This window comes from Urocitellus parryii, chromosome 8, assembly GCF_045843805.1.
Source record: "Urocitellus parryii isolate mUroPar1 chromosome 8, mUroPar1.hap1, whole genome shotgun sequence".
Classification (NCBI taxonomy): Eukaryota; Metazoa; Chordata; class Mammalia; order Rodentia; family Sciuridae; genus Urocitellus; species Urocitellus parryii.
In genome coordinates, this window is record NC_135538.1 from 11507359 (window position 1) to 11525334 (window position 17976).

The 17976-nt window shown below is 42.8% G+C and overlaps 1 protein-coding gene across 1 annotated transcript in view; it reads left to right on the forward strand.

The window, feature by feature from the left end:
• The window catches only part of Nox3 (NADPH oxidase 3), a 53686-nt gene extending 36159 nt beyond the window's left edge, over positions 1-17527 (forward strand). The window contains exons 11-13 of the mRNA XM_026393841.2: positions 3828-3974; positions 7323-7447; positions 17401-17527. Of these exons, the coding sequence (XP_026249626.1) occupies positions 3828-3974; positions 7323-7447; positions 17401-17527 (399 nt within the window). The remainder of the gene's footprint in view (positions 1-3827; positions 3975-7322; positions 7448-17400) is intronic.
• The last annotated feature ends 449 nt before the right edge of the window (positions 17528-17976 follow it).

Below are 17976 nucleotides of genomic sequence, written 5' to 3' on the forward strand. Positions count from 1 at the left end.
TCAATCTGTTTGCTTTTCCGAATGACAGCAGCAGCAGTCACAGTGAACATCTTCTGAGCACTTCATTCATCAGACATGGTGCTACCTGCTTCCATGGGCCATGTCCTTGTCCTCACAAAGACCTCATGAGCTCTCCTCGGTGTATGGACATCTTACACACATGGGAGCTGAGTCTTGAGTTAAATAGCCTGTCCCAGTTCCACCTCCCAGGGGTCCAGGAGAGGTTATAGAACCCAAGGGCTCACGGTGTTTAAAGACTGTGTTGTATTTCATTCCTTATGGACACTTTCCTTTTTTGCAGTGGTTCTGAGCCATAAATAAATGAATAGATAAATACTTTTTTCCCCATTCATCCTCAGGAAATCAATTTTGGATCTAAAGAACTACAAGTTGTATTTGCAGAGCTGTGCTCTGCCTGTGATTGCAGGTGCCTCTCCAGGTTTGGGCAGGGACTTTTGACATGAAACAGCCTGAAAGAGTCAACCTTTGATGGGAGAATCTATGAGCTCCACTGGCAAAGATAAATTGGTAGCTCTTCTTGTTTTCATTTTTTGATGTTGATTATCAAAAATTAGCACAGGTCCATTTCCTACCAGCTCCAGATCCCTTGGAATCAGTCCACATACCTTCCTAAGGAATTCTTTAAAAGAAGCCCAGGCTTGGGAGCTACGGAACTGAGATAGAAGGAGAGAGCTCAGCACTTTGGGTATAGCTCACATGTGATGGACACGGGGAAGTTGGGTCAGGTCGACAGTCCATGGGAATAATGTGACAGTGAAGGACTGTGCCAGGCCATATGCACAGAGAAGCCCTTGAAGAGTCCCAGAGGGGCCACCTAAAACACTTAGGCAGGCACCATGTCCATAGGAATGAGGGAAACTTGGGCTGCCTTGAAAGTTTAGAACTTTCATTACTTCACTGAGGATGGCTTTCTGTTTAGTAGCATCTTCTAAAGGAATCTTGGTATTTTTGGTCTCTGATATCAGCCACAGAGTTCTGAAAGCCCTGCTTTACACAGTGTACTGATGTTAGGGTTAGTTTTATTTTTGGAGACTAAGGTGGGGTGAGGGTCGGAAAGCACAGATCACAGAGATGTAGCCCATTGTTTGGACACTTGTTCTACTATTGACCAGGTCCTTTCTAGTGGGCAAAATGCAGAGGTGGAACTCTTATGTCCCTTCACAGCAAGTGTCACCTACCATTAGAAGGATGAAAAAGAGTCAAAGCAAATACCCCTTTTCTTCCATTCAAAGTCTCTCTTTTTTCCCCCTCTTTGTGCCTGAAGCACTTCTTCTGGGCCCATCCATTTTTCCTTCATAAGTCTCTTGTACCAAAGCTGCCAGTGTCACCTATAAGTCAATTATGGAGGGGAAAGACACAAAGCCATTAGAAGGAAGCAAAAAGAATAAAAGGCCCGGCAAAACCTAAGAACACAGACACACAGCTGTGCCACAGAGAGCAAGGACAGAAATAATTTCTATTTGAAAAGGCAAAGATTAGAGTTTGGGGGAAGTGACGATGTGGGAATGTTTCAAGTAAGGACGGTTGGAAGGGCTTATTGTCCAGGTGTGGATGCATTTTGCGTGTGCCCCTTCACGGGTGGGAAATAATAGGAAGGAAATCAATGGTGTTTCGCCTGTGCCAAATGCCCCCTTCATTCTGAGAGAAGACAACTGAACGGTCAGGAAGGGGTGGGGGTGCACGGTGGAGCAGGCGTCCAATTCAGTCAACAGCTTTTCCATTTCCCCTGAGAGCAAAGCAAGTTAAAGTAGGGGCAAAGGTACTCAAGAATAGTTTAGATGAACGGTCTCATGGAGGGAAGATGAAGGTCCCAGATTTCACCAATAGGACATCAAATCGGACTCCCAAACAGCCTCCATTCTGCCCCCGCTGCTTCCCACAGTCCCCAGTCTGCTCTCAACACAGCAGCCAGGGAGACCCCTCCACAGGCCGGGGATGGTGGCATTCCTCTGCTAGGCCCTGCAGGGCCTTCCTGGCCCACTTAAGTCAACATGGCCCCGGAGCCATAGGACAGCCTCTGTTCTCTCTCCTCCCCTGCTGCTTGTCCTGCGCTGTAGCCCCCTGGCTCTTCCTTGAGAGGTCTCGGGGCCTCTACCCTTCTGCCCCACCATCCTCAGATCACCCATTGACTCCCTTACCTCCTCAGATCTTTGCTCAAAGCCCCCTTCCATCGAGACCTCCCTTGGCCATTGGGCTTGATGTCACAACCCTTCCTGGTCTTCCTGTGTGTCCCCACAGCACTTGTCACCATCTGACATATTCTGTTTTGCATGTTTATCTGTTATCTTTCTTCTCCTTCTAACATGCAGACTCCCCCATGAGGTCGGGGATTTTGTGGGTCTCTCTCTTGCTCATCTTGATTGTTCCAGAACATAGAATGGCCTGGACACTAGTGAGCATTCAGTATGTGTCTGTTGAGTCTGTGAACGAGTGGATGACAGACACCCCGTTAGTGGGGATTCTCAGGGCATTCACCAGAGGGAGTCATGGGCTGGGTTCTGCAGGACTGTGCACTTTAATCTCCAGGAAGTGGGGGGAGCCAGGAAGAGAGAGGAAATCCTTTTTTTTTAATTTCAGCAGGGGGCGGGGAGGAGGATCCTTTGTGTTTAGGGACTGAGGGATCATTTGTCCTGGGATTAATATTTTAAGTGTCTTCTGAGCAGGAGCTGTCCAACAAACACGTCTCTAATTCTTGAGTGGAAGGGTCTTACTCTGCCCGCTTTTGCTCTTCCTATTAATATTGTAGATTTCTGTAAAAATCTGAGGAGGACTGGTGAGATGTCTAGCCTTGAACACATTCCGCAATTTCCTTTTCCTCGTGAATTTGATCTATTGGTTAAATCTCACCCATAAATCTGATGGCATGATTGTGAGCTTGCAGGCAGGCTGGCACAGAGGGAGAACACTGGCCTTTGGAGACCCACCTGGCAGTGCCTGAGGTCGAGTCCAGCCCCACAGATGTTGTTAAGGCCTGGAGATACCTCCTGGGATATCTCTTGGTGCAGGAAAGAGTAGTATCAGCAATGGGTAGGAGTATGAGGAAAATGCAGAGCATTAACAGATTTCTCTCCCATGGTTTCTTCTAGATGCATTTATCTGAAACTCACAGCCCAAAAACTAAGCCTTTGTTTTAGAAAACTCTTCTTGTCACTTGCCATTTGCTCAACCCAGTGAGCTGTTGATTTTTTTTTTTTAAGTCATCTCCCTGGACATAATTTCACTACAGCAGTTGACACGCGGGCACAGCCCCCACGCACCAGCCTTTCTGGACACTGATATGTCTCACTGAGCAGAGATTTCTGGCCTGTGTGGCTTGATTCCACAATTACCATAATCTCCATTCTCCTGAGGCCTCGGCTGGTGAAGTGGATTAGTGCCCAAGCCTTCGGGGTCTCTGGAGAAGAGAGTTGAAATCCCGAGCTTAGGTCATAAGTAAAGATGAAGGGGGTTGGTCTAACGGCTTATCCCCTTTGGGGAGCAGTGAAAGGCACAGCTAGTTATGATTATTAATCTTGTTCAGAAGAAACACAGCCAGAAATGTGGTGAGTTGATCCTCATCCAGAGGAACTGGCACAGCCCACGGGCTCCTGACTCTGAATTCACTCTGGGCCTTTTCAAACACAATGTGAATTTTTTTCAAAAGAAATCACAGTGTGACAGTTTGTTCACTGGCAAAGAAAAGCATGTTATTTTTGCAGAAGTGCCCATTTGGGCTCAAATAATTTAATGGAGATAAAGTAGTCTGTGATTATCAGCACATTATGAAAAAAGAGATGGCTCAGTTCTCCTGCCTTCTCTCCTGACAGGTGTATTTCTACTGGATTTGCCGGGATGCAAGGGCATTTGAATGGTTTGCTGATCTCTTACTCTCACTGGAAACACGGATGAGCGAGCAGGGGAGAGCTCACTTTCTGAGTTATCATATATTTCTTACTGGCTGGGATGAAAATCAGGTATCGATAAGATTTTGAGAATGAGCATCATTACCTGGCTTGCTTAACACAAAAGGGAGAGTTTCAGTAATGAGCTATCTAGTTATCTGGCAGCATGAAAGAATTATCTTTATGTTCCTAAAAAGGAAAGGAGAGTAAAATAAAACCAGATTAAAAAGTACTATAAATTGTAGCAATAAAAGGACCTATAGTTATCTTACCGTGGAATAGAAAAGAAGATAAACAGGTTGGACAGCAGAGGACAATCCAGATTGGAAATCCCAAAGAAGTTTGCATTTGTCACTTTAAGAGTGACATTAAGCAAGTATTGATTGGTTATATCAGCTGTTGAGTTCGTAATTGATTTTAATTCCATTCTTTGAGCTGTTCAGATTTAAACAGAAAAGATTCCCAGGTATTTATATTGAACCTTTTTCATTGAAAAGTATCTGAGTAACTACAGAAAATAATAAGGGATGCATGGTTTGTCTGGAGATTTCTTTTCCTTAAGGTGTTCTTAGAAATTATGGGTGTATGTATGTGTCTGTTTACCTGAGATCAAGATGATCTTTGCTTAGGCAGATGTTCTACAATCCATGGTATTAATGAAATACTAAGGCTGAGTTTACCAAAAACAATGTATATCAAAACATGGACCACAGTAATAGGTCAATGTTACTAATACTGAATGATGACAAGTACCTATGAATCCAGTTCAACTCCTCAAATATTAGAGTTAACAATAAAGTGATTACTAGGCTATAAAATGTATATTCTAATCAGCATCTCAGTTGCAACTATCATTGATGTTTACCTCCAAGGAAGTGAGTCTGAGCCAATGAGTTTTGATTAATCACTAAATTTATAAATGAATGTTCTGTGTGTGTCAGTACAAGCATGCACACACACACACACACACACACACACACACACAAACACACACACAGTTGTAGAACATTGCTATAATTTGGCTTTGTCCTTCTGCAAATGAATAGACTTTCCCTGGATTTCAGTAGCTTTATGAATTTTTATGGTCTTATTTACAGTCCTTCTTAAATATTTAATCCTCTGGGATAATTTGAAATGCGGGTTTCTTGGAAACTAAGATTAAAACATCTTAATGAATTATATAGTGTTAATTATGTTTTCTTAACAAACATTTCCCTTATTCAAGCGGGATTTTTGACTGATGATCCATTTGGTGAAGTATAGAGACAGCTTTTGACTTTTCTTTTCCAAAACCGTGCCTTATCTTCTACTTCTAAAGAAAATTGATCCCCAGTGTCTGCTTAGGCATCCCCTGTCATTTGGGAGTTATGAGACTTGGGTTCTCCCAGCTGAGATCTGAAGTCAATTTGGTGCCAATGAAACCCTGCAGTCTCCTTCCTATCTCTGCCACTTCCAAGAGTAGAGTAGAGTATATATTTTTTCCTAAATAAAAGTAAATTAAAAGAGATATTTTCTTAAATTTTTCCCATGACATGTTGGACATCCTTTAGACTCCCAAGTTTCAGGCAAGAAATCACTAATCTCAACATTTAAGGAAAAAATAATTGGTGCATTCTGTCAGTAAATCAAGCATCAAGAGGCTGTTATAGAAATAGCCAATTGTTAGAATGAATTCAACAACCTCAAAGTGGCAAAATGACAAGAACAGAAGGGACAGATGGAAGAAGTATTATGAAGGGCAAATCAAAAGAGTTTGGAGATTAATTGAACATTGGGCTGAGAAATATGGAACAAATATAATTCCAAATGTTTGAACATCAGTGATTGGCGGCACTACAAAGAGAAGTAAGTAAGGCCTTCACGAAATAATGTCCAAACTTCTTAGCAAGTGCTGAAGGCCCTTCCCAGCCTGACCTAGCTCCATCAAGCCCCATCCGTTTCCTCCGGTGCCAGGGCTGCAGAACATGTGGTGGCACATCCTGCCACCGATGCTTCAAAACAACCATGTTTTTGTTCTTACTGGTCCCCCTCCCTGACAGGTCACTCAGAAACCTCTGCCATTTTCTTCCCCATCCTCTGTCTGCCTAGAATGCCCACCCCAATCTCTTCTCCATTAGTAGTCTTGCTACCTGGAGTCAAACTTGCCTGGTGGAAACCTCCTGTAGCCTGGAGTTCTGAAATTCCAGTTTGCCATTATCTGCTGGCCTGTTGGGGCCACTTCCGTTTTTCCCAGCAGAACCTCGCTGGCCCGGGTCTCTTTGTCAGACAAGGAAAAAGGCCGTGCTGTGGGAACTTGGGCATGAGTTGTCTGTCACCCAGACTTTCAGGATTAGGAAGAGTCAGAAGGTGAAGCCAAATCAAGCACCAAAATGTAGACAAGTGAGCGCAAAGGTTTGTGATGGGTCTGAGGGTAGCACAGGTCACACACCCATGAGGAAAGAACGGGGTAGCTACCAGAATTCAGCAGGAGCTAAAACAATGATAGCAACTGAACACACGATCACCAGGGAACGATACCCCTCAATCGCTTGCTTATTCATTGGCTGACATGATGCAGTAGTGGAGTCGCTGAATTCGAAGGCAAGTGCTTGGGCACAGAGCTCCCACCATGCCCCTTGCTGTGCTCTGGCCTCCGTGTCCTGTCTGCCAGCCTCAACAGCCTCCCAGTATTTGAAGGCTCTCCGTATAAGATCAGCTTTCCCTATTCATAAGTTCCACACCTGTAAGTGCAGATTTCAACCTAGTAGATACTATATATAAGTAATCAAGAGATGATGCAAAGAATACTAGAGAATCTACATAGGTTATATGCAAATACTGTGCCATTTTCTATAAAGGGCTTCAGCATCCTCAGTCTTTGGTATCTGCAGGGAAGGGGCAGTCCTGGAACCAGTCCCCCATGGATTTCAAGGAACGACTGTACATCTACTGTTTCAACCCAGTAGGCAGATCTGACCATGAGACCCATTTTCTTCCTGGACATTTCATGGCACGTTAATCTGGCAATGCCCTTCTCAGATCCTCAGGATTTAATATGAAGCAAAGAGGGACAGCAGGTGGAGATTAATTTTTAAGAAGTCTGGCAGAAAAAAGGGAAATCATTTAGTGTTGCTTTCCCTTAGCCACATTTGCTGTATGGCTCTCATCCTTTCAAAGAAAAATATCCTTCTTAGGCTAATATTATTGCATACCTACTATGTACCGTTTCAGTAGGTCTAATGCAAAGATACATGAAATATGATACCTGTCCTAAAATGCAACATCAATGGTATCTGCTAATAATGATAAACATTTCCAGTCCTGTAAAAAAAAGGCTTTTTGTATCAGATCTACACATGAGCTTAATGATTTCATCCTTTATTTATAGGAGGCTCCTACTTTTGTTCTAAATGTCATCTGATACCACGATTCTTATTTTAGGCTATTCACATAGCTTTACATTGGGATGAGAACACCGATGTGATTACGGGCTTAAAGCAGAAAACCTTCTACGGGAGACCCAACTGGAACAACGAGTTCAAGCAGATAGCCTACAACCACCCCAGGTGAGTAAGGCGGGCTCTCTTTCCTCTGCCTGCTGGGAGCCTCCCCCGAGAAATGCAAGTTACTGCTGACTCGGGAAGTGAATCTGAAGTCGGTACTGCACATCTCCTAGAGAACCACAAACTTCTGCTTAACTGGCTTACAGCCTCTGACAATTATTGATTATGTTGAAAATTTTCACACTTAACCTCAATTTAAAGATGATATTTCTTAAACAACATATGCCTTCAAGAAAACTTTGGTGAGCACAGTTATCTCTAATTACCCAACTGGAGAATTCACTTATGTCCAACTGTACAGCGTATCTAGCATGTCTAGCAAAAGCAGAGAGAACATGTTCTAAGACTGAGCAGGGAGTTAAGGTAGTGGTTAAGGACTCAGGAACTGGAGCCCAAGCACCTAGGTGTGGGGTGAATGAATGAATGTAAGGTGCCTAAAATAGTGCTCACCACACAGTGCTCCATGAGCTTAGCTGCTGCTGCTGCTATTACTATTATTGATTCAAGGATTAATGTTATTATTATCATTATATAATAAATTTTAATGTAAAGAAGAAAGAGCACTTGCTCTAGAGTGAAGCCTATATTTCCTGGTTCTAGAAGTTTCTAGGTAGGTGAGCTTGGACAAGCCAGCTTGGTTGAGGTTTTGTGCCCCACTGTAAAATACAGATGATAATATTCATGGTGTTGTCTTCATATTTTTAAAATCATACAGTATGTTAAGAAGTTAGGTAGAAAGCAGTAACACAAACAGTGATCATTGCTCTTCTAACTCCCTAAGTGAACCCTCATCGTCTATGGCTCTTGAACATCAGTATATTCTAATATTGTCATCAAGGCAGAACATTTTCCCTATCTGAGGCAAAACTGAAGGAAGTGAGGGAGTGTAACAAGTGGGCGTCGTCTGGGAACAAGCAAAGTCCCGAGGCATGATCCAGGAGGCCAGTAGTTTGGGACAGAGGACTGAGAGGGAGAGTAACAGGGGGTTGCATTTAGGAGAAGGGACAGTTGCAGATCGTCATAGACTTTGAATTTTATTTATTCATTTAGAGATTTGAACCCCAAGAGTGACATGAGATCTCTCTGGCCGCTTTAAGGAATAGTGGGGCCTTGGACAGAAGTGGAGAGGCAGGCAGTGGGCGGTGGAGGTAGCTTGGTGGAGGTGGGGCGTGGCAGTGGAGGTGTTGAGAGGCCCTTACCTTCTGGACAGGGTGCCAAGGCAGCTGACCTGATTTGCTGATGGGTTGGATATGAGGCATGAGCCAAACCAGGATGAAGTCCCCAATTCTACCTGGATGGCACTGTAGGCATTCTGGCTGTCAGTCAGAGGCTTTCAGGAGTTTTTTTCTTTGACATGTTCACATACTGGCGTCAAGTAGGCAGTGAGTACGCATCATGATTTCAGGGCAGAAGCTGGGTTGGAGGCCATAACACCAAATGAGATGACCAATGGAGCAGAGAGAGACCAACAAGAGTTCCAAAACCCACAACATTTGGAGGGTAGGGAAAAGCCTTCTCCTGTGCAAGTCCCAAAGTTGAATGAATATTACTCTTATCTGCCTTATTAACTGTGCTACTTAGGTCTTCCACAGCCCAACCTTCTTTCTGTCCACTTTATCAGAAGTAAATTAAAACATCCTAGGGTTCTTCAGACCACATCTCTATCACCTGTGACTTCTCCTGGCAGCTTCCTTACATTTCTGCTCTCTGCTCTTCTTTCATAAGAGTTATGCTTTATTAACCTTTTTGAGGCTTCCTAGTATTTATTTCTGCTCCATAGAATATTTTTTGGTGAATATTATTGATGTCAGTTCAGCTCCTTCTTACATTTTTATTTTTTATTTTTTTGCATGTAGTCAGTTTGTGCCAGAACTATCCATTTTACTCTTTATTAGTTGTCACTACATGGTGAGACTTCTTTGGGTCATTATTGAAGAAGCTTTGTGAAGAGAGAAGCGGGGAAGAAGTAACCAGAGGCCCTCTGGGTTCCTAGGCATACAGTTCCAGTGCCCTCCTTCTGTGTGAAGTCTCTCTGACTTCAGCTGCCCCAGCTCTCTCTGAGCCCTGCTTCCTGGACAGCCTGCCTGAGAGAGCTTGCACCCAAGACAAGAGTATTCATTGAGGAGGCTCCTGAGCCCACAGCCCTGGGTAGAACACAGGCTGAGGGAATGTCTGTGGAAATTTCCTCCTGACCTTGAGTCATCTGAGAGCAACAAATTTCCAACAAGAAAGTTAAAAACAAAAACCAACAACTTTTAGCTTCAAGGTTGGGGTGGAAGTGGACCAGCTGCACAATCAATTGCAAAGTCTCACTTTTACTCCAGGGGCTCAGCCTCAGATGCCCCAGAAGAGCTGCCAACCTGTGGCAAGTGGCCTTGGAGGCTCTTTCCAGCCCCTCATCCAGGAGTCCACTTGTTCCCCTTTGCCTCTAGCCTTGGCTTTTATGGACACCTGGCCTACACTCCAGGGCTGGAGCCCACCTTCTCTCCAACAGGGTCTGCCAACCCATCCTAGCTTCTAGACCCTTTGAATCCACTTCCTCTGGGCTCCTTTCTCCACACCTGTTCCTGGATCCTGGAGCCCAAGTCTCTTTGAGCCCTGAGAGTCACCACCGGTCACCTTACCCCCATCCAGTTCTTGTCCAGTGCAGAAACAAGTTAATTTCATCTACAGTTTCCTTAAAACACTTAGAGATAGAAATTAAGAGGTCCAAAGCTCATATATGATCACTAGGGTTTTGGGGTTGGGGGGGTGGGTTATTCCTACTTTCACCTTTTGGTGAAAGTTTATTTCTGACCAATGCTTTGCACTCAGTTTTCAATTATCACAAAAGGAATTTCCCCACTTTGTAGGCGTTAAACAGGGATCTATATATCTTGTAAGCTCTTATAGCTAGTCCGGCTCTTTATTAGGCTCGTCTCTTACTGACATCTCACAGCGCATTTGTTTATTTCTGTTACACATGAAGTCTGCAGCCCAGTGGGGAAGGCCTTTCAAACCAAACCATTTCATTATCTCTCTCCCCTCAGAAAGTGTGAGCCAGAAACACGGTGCGTCAGGAGACCGAGGGTAAGACTGGGTTTGCGCAAACTCTGCCCAGAAAATTATGCTTTGCAGGGCTGAGAAGTGAGCCTGTCCAATTTTTGCAGGGAGTGAGCAGTAAAAACAGTTTTGAGCTGGGAACACTGTGGCTGTCACTCTCCCCACTTGCCTTGTCAGGAGTGTGTTCATTTCTTTCTGGAGGCTGGAACCGAAGTGCAGAAATGTATTTGATGTCCAGTGCATTTTTCAGCACATTAGCTTTGCAAACTCTCTCTCCCCCACGGATGACTTTGCATCTTTCAGGAGAGAAGAGGCCCCCAGGTTTACATGTCGTTGAATCAAGCCTCTTAGCCTACTTCCTAGCCCAATTTTTTTTTTTTTGGTACTGGGATTGAATTTTAGGGGCTCTTAACCATTGATCCACATTCCCAGCACACCCCCCCACACACACACCTTTTTTTTGTATTTTATTTAGTGACAGGATCTCACTGAGTTGCTTAGGACCTCACTAAGTTGTTGAGGCTGGCTTTGAACTTGCTCCTGCCTTAGTTTCCTGAGCCATTGGGATTACAGGTATGCTCCACCACATCCAACTAGATTTTCTTAAAATACCATATTTGGAAGAGCCTAAGACTCTAGAACACAGCAACTTGTCATATAGTTTCAAGCCTCAATATGACAAATATCAGACTCATGCCCACAAAGTCGGTTGTGACTTTGTCCCTGGGAGAGAGGAGTCTCCAGCAAGGAAGCTGTCCCCGCCCTTCTAGAAGACGTTCAAAATGACCTCGTTGCAATAATTTTTGTTTTCTGCTGTGTAAAAGGAGATTTATGTTTAATGAAGCTTTTAATGAAGAAATCTCGGAAAGAGAATGCCAATAAAATCTAATTTTTAAACAAGAAAATCTAATATTGAAAAGTATTTCAATATCCTGGCCTTTGTCCAGATAGAAATGAAACACACAATCCAATTACTGTTCTGCACAAAGGACAAAGTCACATTAATTTTCCTCAGGATGCTTATTAAAGAGATAAACAGTATGTTTTCCCCTTATTATGTCAAGGATATGTTTGTTCCTAAGCCCACTTGGCCACTCCTGCAGACAGGCTTGTCCTGTGTTAGCTCCTATCTTTTGGCAAAGACGGTTCAGAAGGAATTGGTAGATTTGCTAGTGGTCTCAGAAAGGTCCTTTGTTCTCGAGGGCCTTTGAAGTAGGCTCTCCACCATGTCTATTCATCAGTGCAAAGCCGAGGATTCTCAGGACTTGCTCTTGAAAAAACATTTACCTGTTCACTCAAAGCTGGAGTTGGTTCTTGTTCTGAGAAGGAGTTAAATCAAAAGAATAAAGGGAAGAGGGGCAAAAGTATTTTTTATAGAACATGAAAAACAGCACCAAAAATAAAGCTTGAAGGGAAGCAGATCAAAGAGAGTTGGGCAAGCTCTAAAGGAAACAGAAAATTGCAAAAATAACAGTAATAGAGAAACAAATTGATGGCATCAAAACGAATACAAATAAGGAAGAGGGGAGAGAAATTAAAAATAGATCAAAGGCTGGAAATAGAAAAAAGGAAAGCGTATCTATTGTTTTTATTTGTCATTAATATTGGTAATTATATCAGCTGAATTTGCAAAAACAAAAGAATAGCTTTAAAAGGCAATCAGCAAATAGTAAGTATATGTATAAAATAATGTCTTTTATTGCTATTACCAAACTCACATGCCTGTGATAATTGTTGTTTATTGCTTCAATTAGACAAACAAAAAAGCACTCTAAACAAAAACAATGAAAATCATTCTCCTAATTAAAATATAGTAGGCTAATTAAATAATGCACTGACATCTATGTCTTATTAATCTATAGAAATGTGTCTTTTACCAAGGGGAAGCTAAATTTCATTGTTTTGGTCAACACCCTCAATATGTTCCCAAGCTACAGACGGAGTACTCAGGAGTCAGCTGATTATTGCCAAGAAGGTAGACGGAATGAAAATAAATATAGCTTTGTCACATCAAGCTACTCCTTTGTCAAATGCACATTTTGTGTATGTGCTCAACCTTCTGAATTTCTGGATCAGCTGTTTTTAATTAATTGAATATGAGGTTTTTCCATAGGGCTTCTGCGTTTGATCTTAGGCTTCAGATAATATTTATAGTTTGCTGCTTTTGACTTATCTGCTAATAACTTGGCCGTGCCTCCTAGGTGTAAACTTTATGTAATTAATTACCATAACAACTTTAAAGCTCTGGCCACTTTTGGAAACTTCAGAAGTGTTTCTTTTATCTTGACGGGAAGAATAAGGCGTGGAAGCATACGACACCCCTTTTTAAAGCAGTTCGACCCAACCCAACAATGAAAAGAGGTGTCAACTTGCCATATGACTGGGGGCTTCGGATCCATATTGCATGAAGGTATTTTAGACCACCCATTGTTTTCAGAAATGTAAAAATACCTTTATACTAAATGGAGTAAATGTGTCCATCTGGAACCACATTTGCTTGTGTGCACACCCTTCAATTCTCATTTGTACGTGCATATGTGCAAAATGTTTTTCAATGATATTTTTAAGACATTAGCATTCAGAGGCTAGCACACAAGGTCTTTTATCTAACAGGATATCTTAAACATTCATTATATGACTAAAATATTCAGAACACTCAAAGAAGTAGACTTACATGAAAATCCAACACATGATAAATTATAGCTTTGTGAGAAAAATAAAGCCACTGTAAACTGAGGATGCGAATATTGTCAGCATATTTAAATAGTACCTTCCCACCAGAGGGCATCTGCCTCTCTGGTTAGAACCAAGTGAAAATACAACAAACATTACTAGAATTACTCTACGTGTGGTTGGGGGGATTAGGGAGGAGAGTAAGAAAGTAGAAGGTGGATTCGTTATTGCTTTGCAAAGCTGCTTTGATGATGTTATCTATCAAATTATGAGTTGTGGCAGCAGGTTATTTATGCATGAAGTGTATACATTTTAGTGCTTTGTTGGGGTAGAGGAGGAGAATAGGATTGGGGGAAAATGGCTCTACCAGTTTCAGAAATCCAAAGCTTCCAAGTTAGCTGCTTTTATTTTTCTCCCTTATAAGATCCTAAGTCCCTTAAGGGCAGCAGTTTTATCCATACACCTCAGAGCCTGGCAGTGGCCAGCATGAGCAAGAGGAGGGATGGAGAGATGGAGGAGAAAGCTAGGACCAGAGTCCTAGCCAGACGGCTCGGCCTGCCAAAGAAGATGGAGCTGGTGGGAAGTGGGCAGAAGAGTCCCACCAGAGCACTGTTAGGTGGGTCTGCAGCAAATAACGAACAGCCCAGTAATTAACACACACAGGAAAGTAATGCAGCCAGCAGCTACCAACGGACTGGAAGATAGGTTTAAAAAAAAAAAAAAAAAAAAGCTGGCCAGCACAATTATCATCTGTGCTTATGAAAAAGAAGGTGTTGTATAAACTATAATTATGTGATAAATCATTTGGAGGGTTTTCTAATGAAAAACACTCACTAGGAAAGATTAACCAGAAGTTGTGTCCATTGTGTGAAACAGGGTCTATAGCTCTCGGTGCCTTCTTTCTAAGTCTCCATAAATCCACGGGAACCTTCTGTTTATCGATTTTATTTGCAGAATGCACTCAGGGTATAAAGTAATTTGATTTTTTTAAAATGGGGTTTAGGGTCTGCCCCTACAGGGTTATAACTTACCAAGCATAAAAGCCAACACATAAAAACAAACACACAATTTAAAGAGAGAAGAGCTCACGGCAGCAGAACCTGGGAATCCAGCAAGGTGGTGGGATTACTCCCAGGCGCACCCACACTCCCATATATCTGCTGGCTGAAATCTCCTGGCGGGTGATATTTTGGATGCCTTTCATGCATGGTATCGCTGCCCTGTTTTGAAAAATGCACCAACCCCACAGAGAAGAGCACAGTAGTTATTTAGCAAATATAGAAGGAGAAAGGAGGATTTTCCTTACTGTTTATCAGAGCTAAAAAAAATGCTGTGCATGTTAACCATCTTTGCAGCCCATGTGAAATGTGTCCTTTTCTCATCAAAGTCAGCAGCCCAGACTGATCAATGCCATTAACATTGTCCCTGATCCAGCTCCTCTCGCCTGTGCAAACTCCACGGCTTGCAGCTGTAAACCCGAGAATAAATAGTGTCTCGTGGTTTTATACTTCTTTTGCAGAGAATCTTTTTTTTTAATTCTGAGCAATTGTGGGTAATTAAATTTTATAGAAGATTTTTTTTTTCTTTACCAACCCCATTAGGGTTTTTTTGCATTTGTCCATTGCCTCATAAAAGAAAAATAAAAAAATAAAAACTGCCGCATCTACGCCTTAACCGCTTTTCACGGAATCTCGGCCCCGTGGTTCACGGTATGCATTCGTGACAAGAAATCTTCATACTTGGAATTGTAAATGCCAAGAGGGCAACAGCAGGCAGGCAACAGAATGCCTTGCTTGGGGACAGTGATGTGCAGCCAGCTGGTGAAGGGCTGACCTTTTGGTCAAAGCAAAGATAGATAATGAATGGCCTTTGTAAGACTTTTTGGCAATCGCATAACCATGACAGTTATGGACCCTGAGTACAGAAAAGTATGCACTTAGCTGTGCAGTGTAATAGCCATCACTTCAAAGGGGCAGGGGAGCTGTGAACCGTTGGGGACACCAGTGGTACACCTGGCAGCCAGCAATCAGAAGAAGCCTTTGAAATGGAGTTTTAAAGGCAGAGCATCAAAGAGCACCATTGGCTCCTGCAAACAGTGACTATGGCTATAAACGAAAGGACATCTTAGCCTGTTGGGAGTGGGCCAGTGGGCAATCTCTTTGGTGACATCTACACTAATGGAAAAATATCACCACCCATAACAGCATCTTTGAAAAATGGATGCAAGGGTCCCTCTGGGCATCAGACACAAAGCAGAGCTGTGACTTCTCATTGGAAAGGGTTTTACCTGACTCATGCATCACTCAAAATGTTTCATTCCAGAGCTCAAAAGACATAGTGCTGATTCAAGTAAGTCTATCATCGCCTCCGAGTTAATACCTCCCTCCCTCCCTCCCTCCCTCCCTCCCTCCCTCCCTCTCCTGTTCAGCTACTTGGAATAGGCAGAGTCCTGCAGACATAGTGTGTCATAATGACGAAGATAAGCTAAGAGTCACTGAGAAATCACCACGTGCCACACTTGAGGCCAAAAGCTGGACCTGCCGTGGCCTACCTTGTCTTCACAGCAATGCTACGAGAGCAGAAGAGATTCCAGGAGCTGGAAACTAGATTTATGCTCCTCAATTTATAGATGAGGTGATGGGAGCTTTGAGAAGATAATTAATATGCTCAAAGTCACCCAGCAGCCAATTGGGGGGAACCAACAGCACCCTGACCCTGTCCTTTCGCTCTGTCACCCCCTGTAAATTGCTTCATTAAGTTATATTTTTCAGGCTAGGAAATATTTTCTGAAAAATTACTTTGTCAAATTTAGCTGTGGGGAATGATATCTTTGAGAGTCGTACTTACACATTTTAAACATTGTCATTTACAAATGAAGCCATTTGATAAGTTCTTTTGAAGCTAGTCTAAGATATCATTAAACCATCGACTGCCACCATGGTTATTACAGTTCTGGAACACATAATTAAAAGGTGGCTCTGATACGGCAGAAAACCCTGCTTCTGTGGAAGCTAAGATGAACTAGGCTAGGTAGGCATTCCCCAACAAAAGCCAGATCTGAAGGAATACGACCGGAGAGTGCCCTGGTCCTGGGTCTGAAGAACGTTCCTAAGACAGTTCCTCAAAGGGAGCTCCCAGGACATTGTATGTGAATATTACCCAGGCTCCATATTAACCATGCATTCCTTGGAGCCAAGGAATCTGCATTCTAACCATCTTCCTAGATGACTTGAAGCATGGTAAAGTTGGAGAATTTTTGATCTGGACTAGAGTAACTAATTTGGCTCATGCCGAAGACTGGAAAAATGCTACAGGGAATAATAATATTCAAAACAAGGGAAAAAAGACATCATCTCTGTAACTCCCTCTAGACCCAGAAACATCACAACTTCCAGAGACAAGCTGAAGGCTTGCACTGTGATGTCACAAGGGATTTGAGCCTCCCTGGGATAGTCACCATATGTAAAAATATCTCCTCCGCCATGTTATCCGAGATGTCATAATTGCAGAGGACGGCGTTTGTTGACCACATTTTCAGCAATGTCTTTTTTTCCTTCCATCTCTTTGTTTTGGACTTCTTGGAAAATTAAAGTAATTCCAACCGAAGAAATAAATCAAGTTGCTATTACTTCAGTATGAATTTTATTATCTGTAAAAAAAGGCAGGGTTGAGCAGAATGTTACTACTAACTCACCCTTTTAAAACCATTTTGGATGCATTATCTCATTTTGCTTTCCATAAAACATATAATGTAAATAAAACATATCATGTAATTATTGTCTTTGTTTTATATCTATGGAAAATAACATCTCAGGTCTTGCCCAAGAGCATACAGATCATAATCAACCCGACCTTTTTCTTCAACAAATATGTATTGACTGTCTTTTATATGCCAGGCACTGTCCTAAGGGCTGGGATCACACCAGATCAGGTTTCTGCTCTCAGAAAGCTTATATTCTAGCCATGGATCCAAGAAGATGCTAATCAAGGTCACCTGATCAAAAATCCAGGTGACACCCTCTCTCTCTCTCTCAAAACCTCCTGCATAGCCATCTGGGTGAACCCCTGAATCTGGGAGGGAGCAAGGTGCTGAAAATAGGAAGAGGGAATCTAAGGAAAAAGGAGGTGGATGGATACAGGTCAGTAAATGAATAAGCAGCCTACGTCCACAGCCCCTCCGAGCCCTGCGATTGTCTTGGCCTTGCCCTGGGTAACACGGCTCCCTTTTCCTACCCCTCCAGCAGCAGCATCGGTGTGTTCTTCTGTGGACCCAAAGCCCTATCAAAAACCCTTCAAAGGATGTGCTGCCTGTATTCATCGGCTGATCCCAGAGGGGTTCATTTTTTCTACAACAAGGAAAGCTTCTAGATATTGGAGGTAAAATCTACACATGGTGCAAGTGCTGTGGTCATCTAGGCCAGGGTCCCAAATAGCCATCAGCTTAGGCTTTGTGGACCTACCGTCTCAATCTCAGCTACTCAGTTCTGCCATGGTCAGGGGCCCAAGAAGCCACCAACAAGAACACCAAGGGATGGGTGTGGTTGTGTTCCAGTACAACTTTATTCACGGACACCGAAGGTGAATTTTACGTGATTTTCTTTTGTTACAAAATTTTTATTTTCAACTACTTGCAAATGTAAAAGTCATCGTTAGCTCATGGATCATCCAAAAATCAGGTGGTGGGTCCAACTTGGCCTGTGGGATATAGCTTACCCTCTGACACCGTTCATCTTTCTCAAACTCGATGTCATACTTAACATTATATCCAGTCTGGAGACACGTTGCTACTTGGCCTGAACCTCCTTTAGAAACCCTTT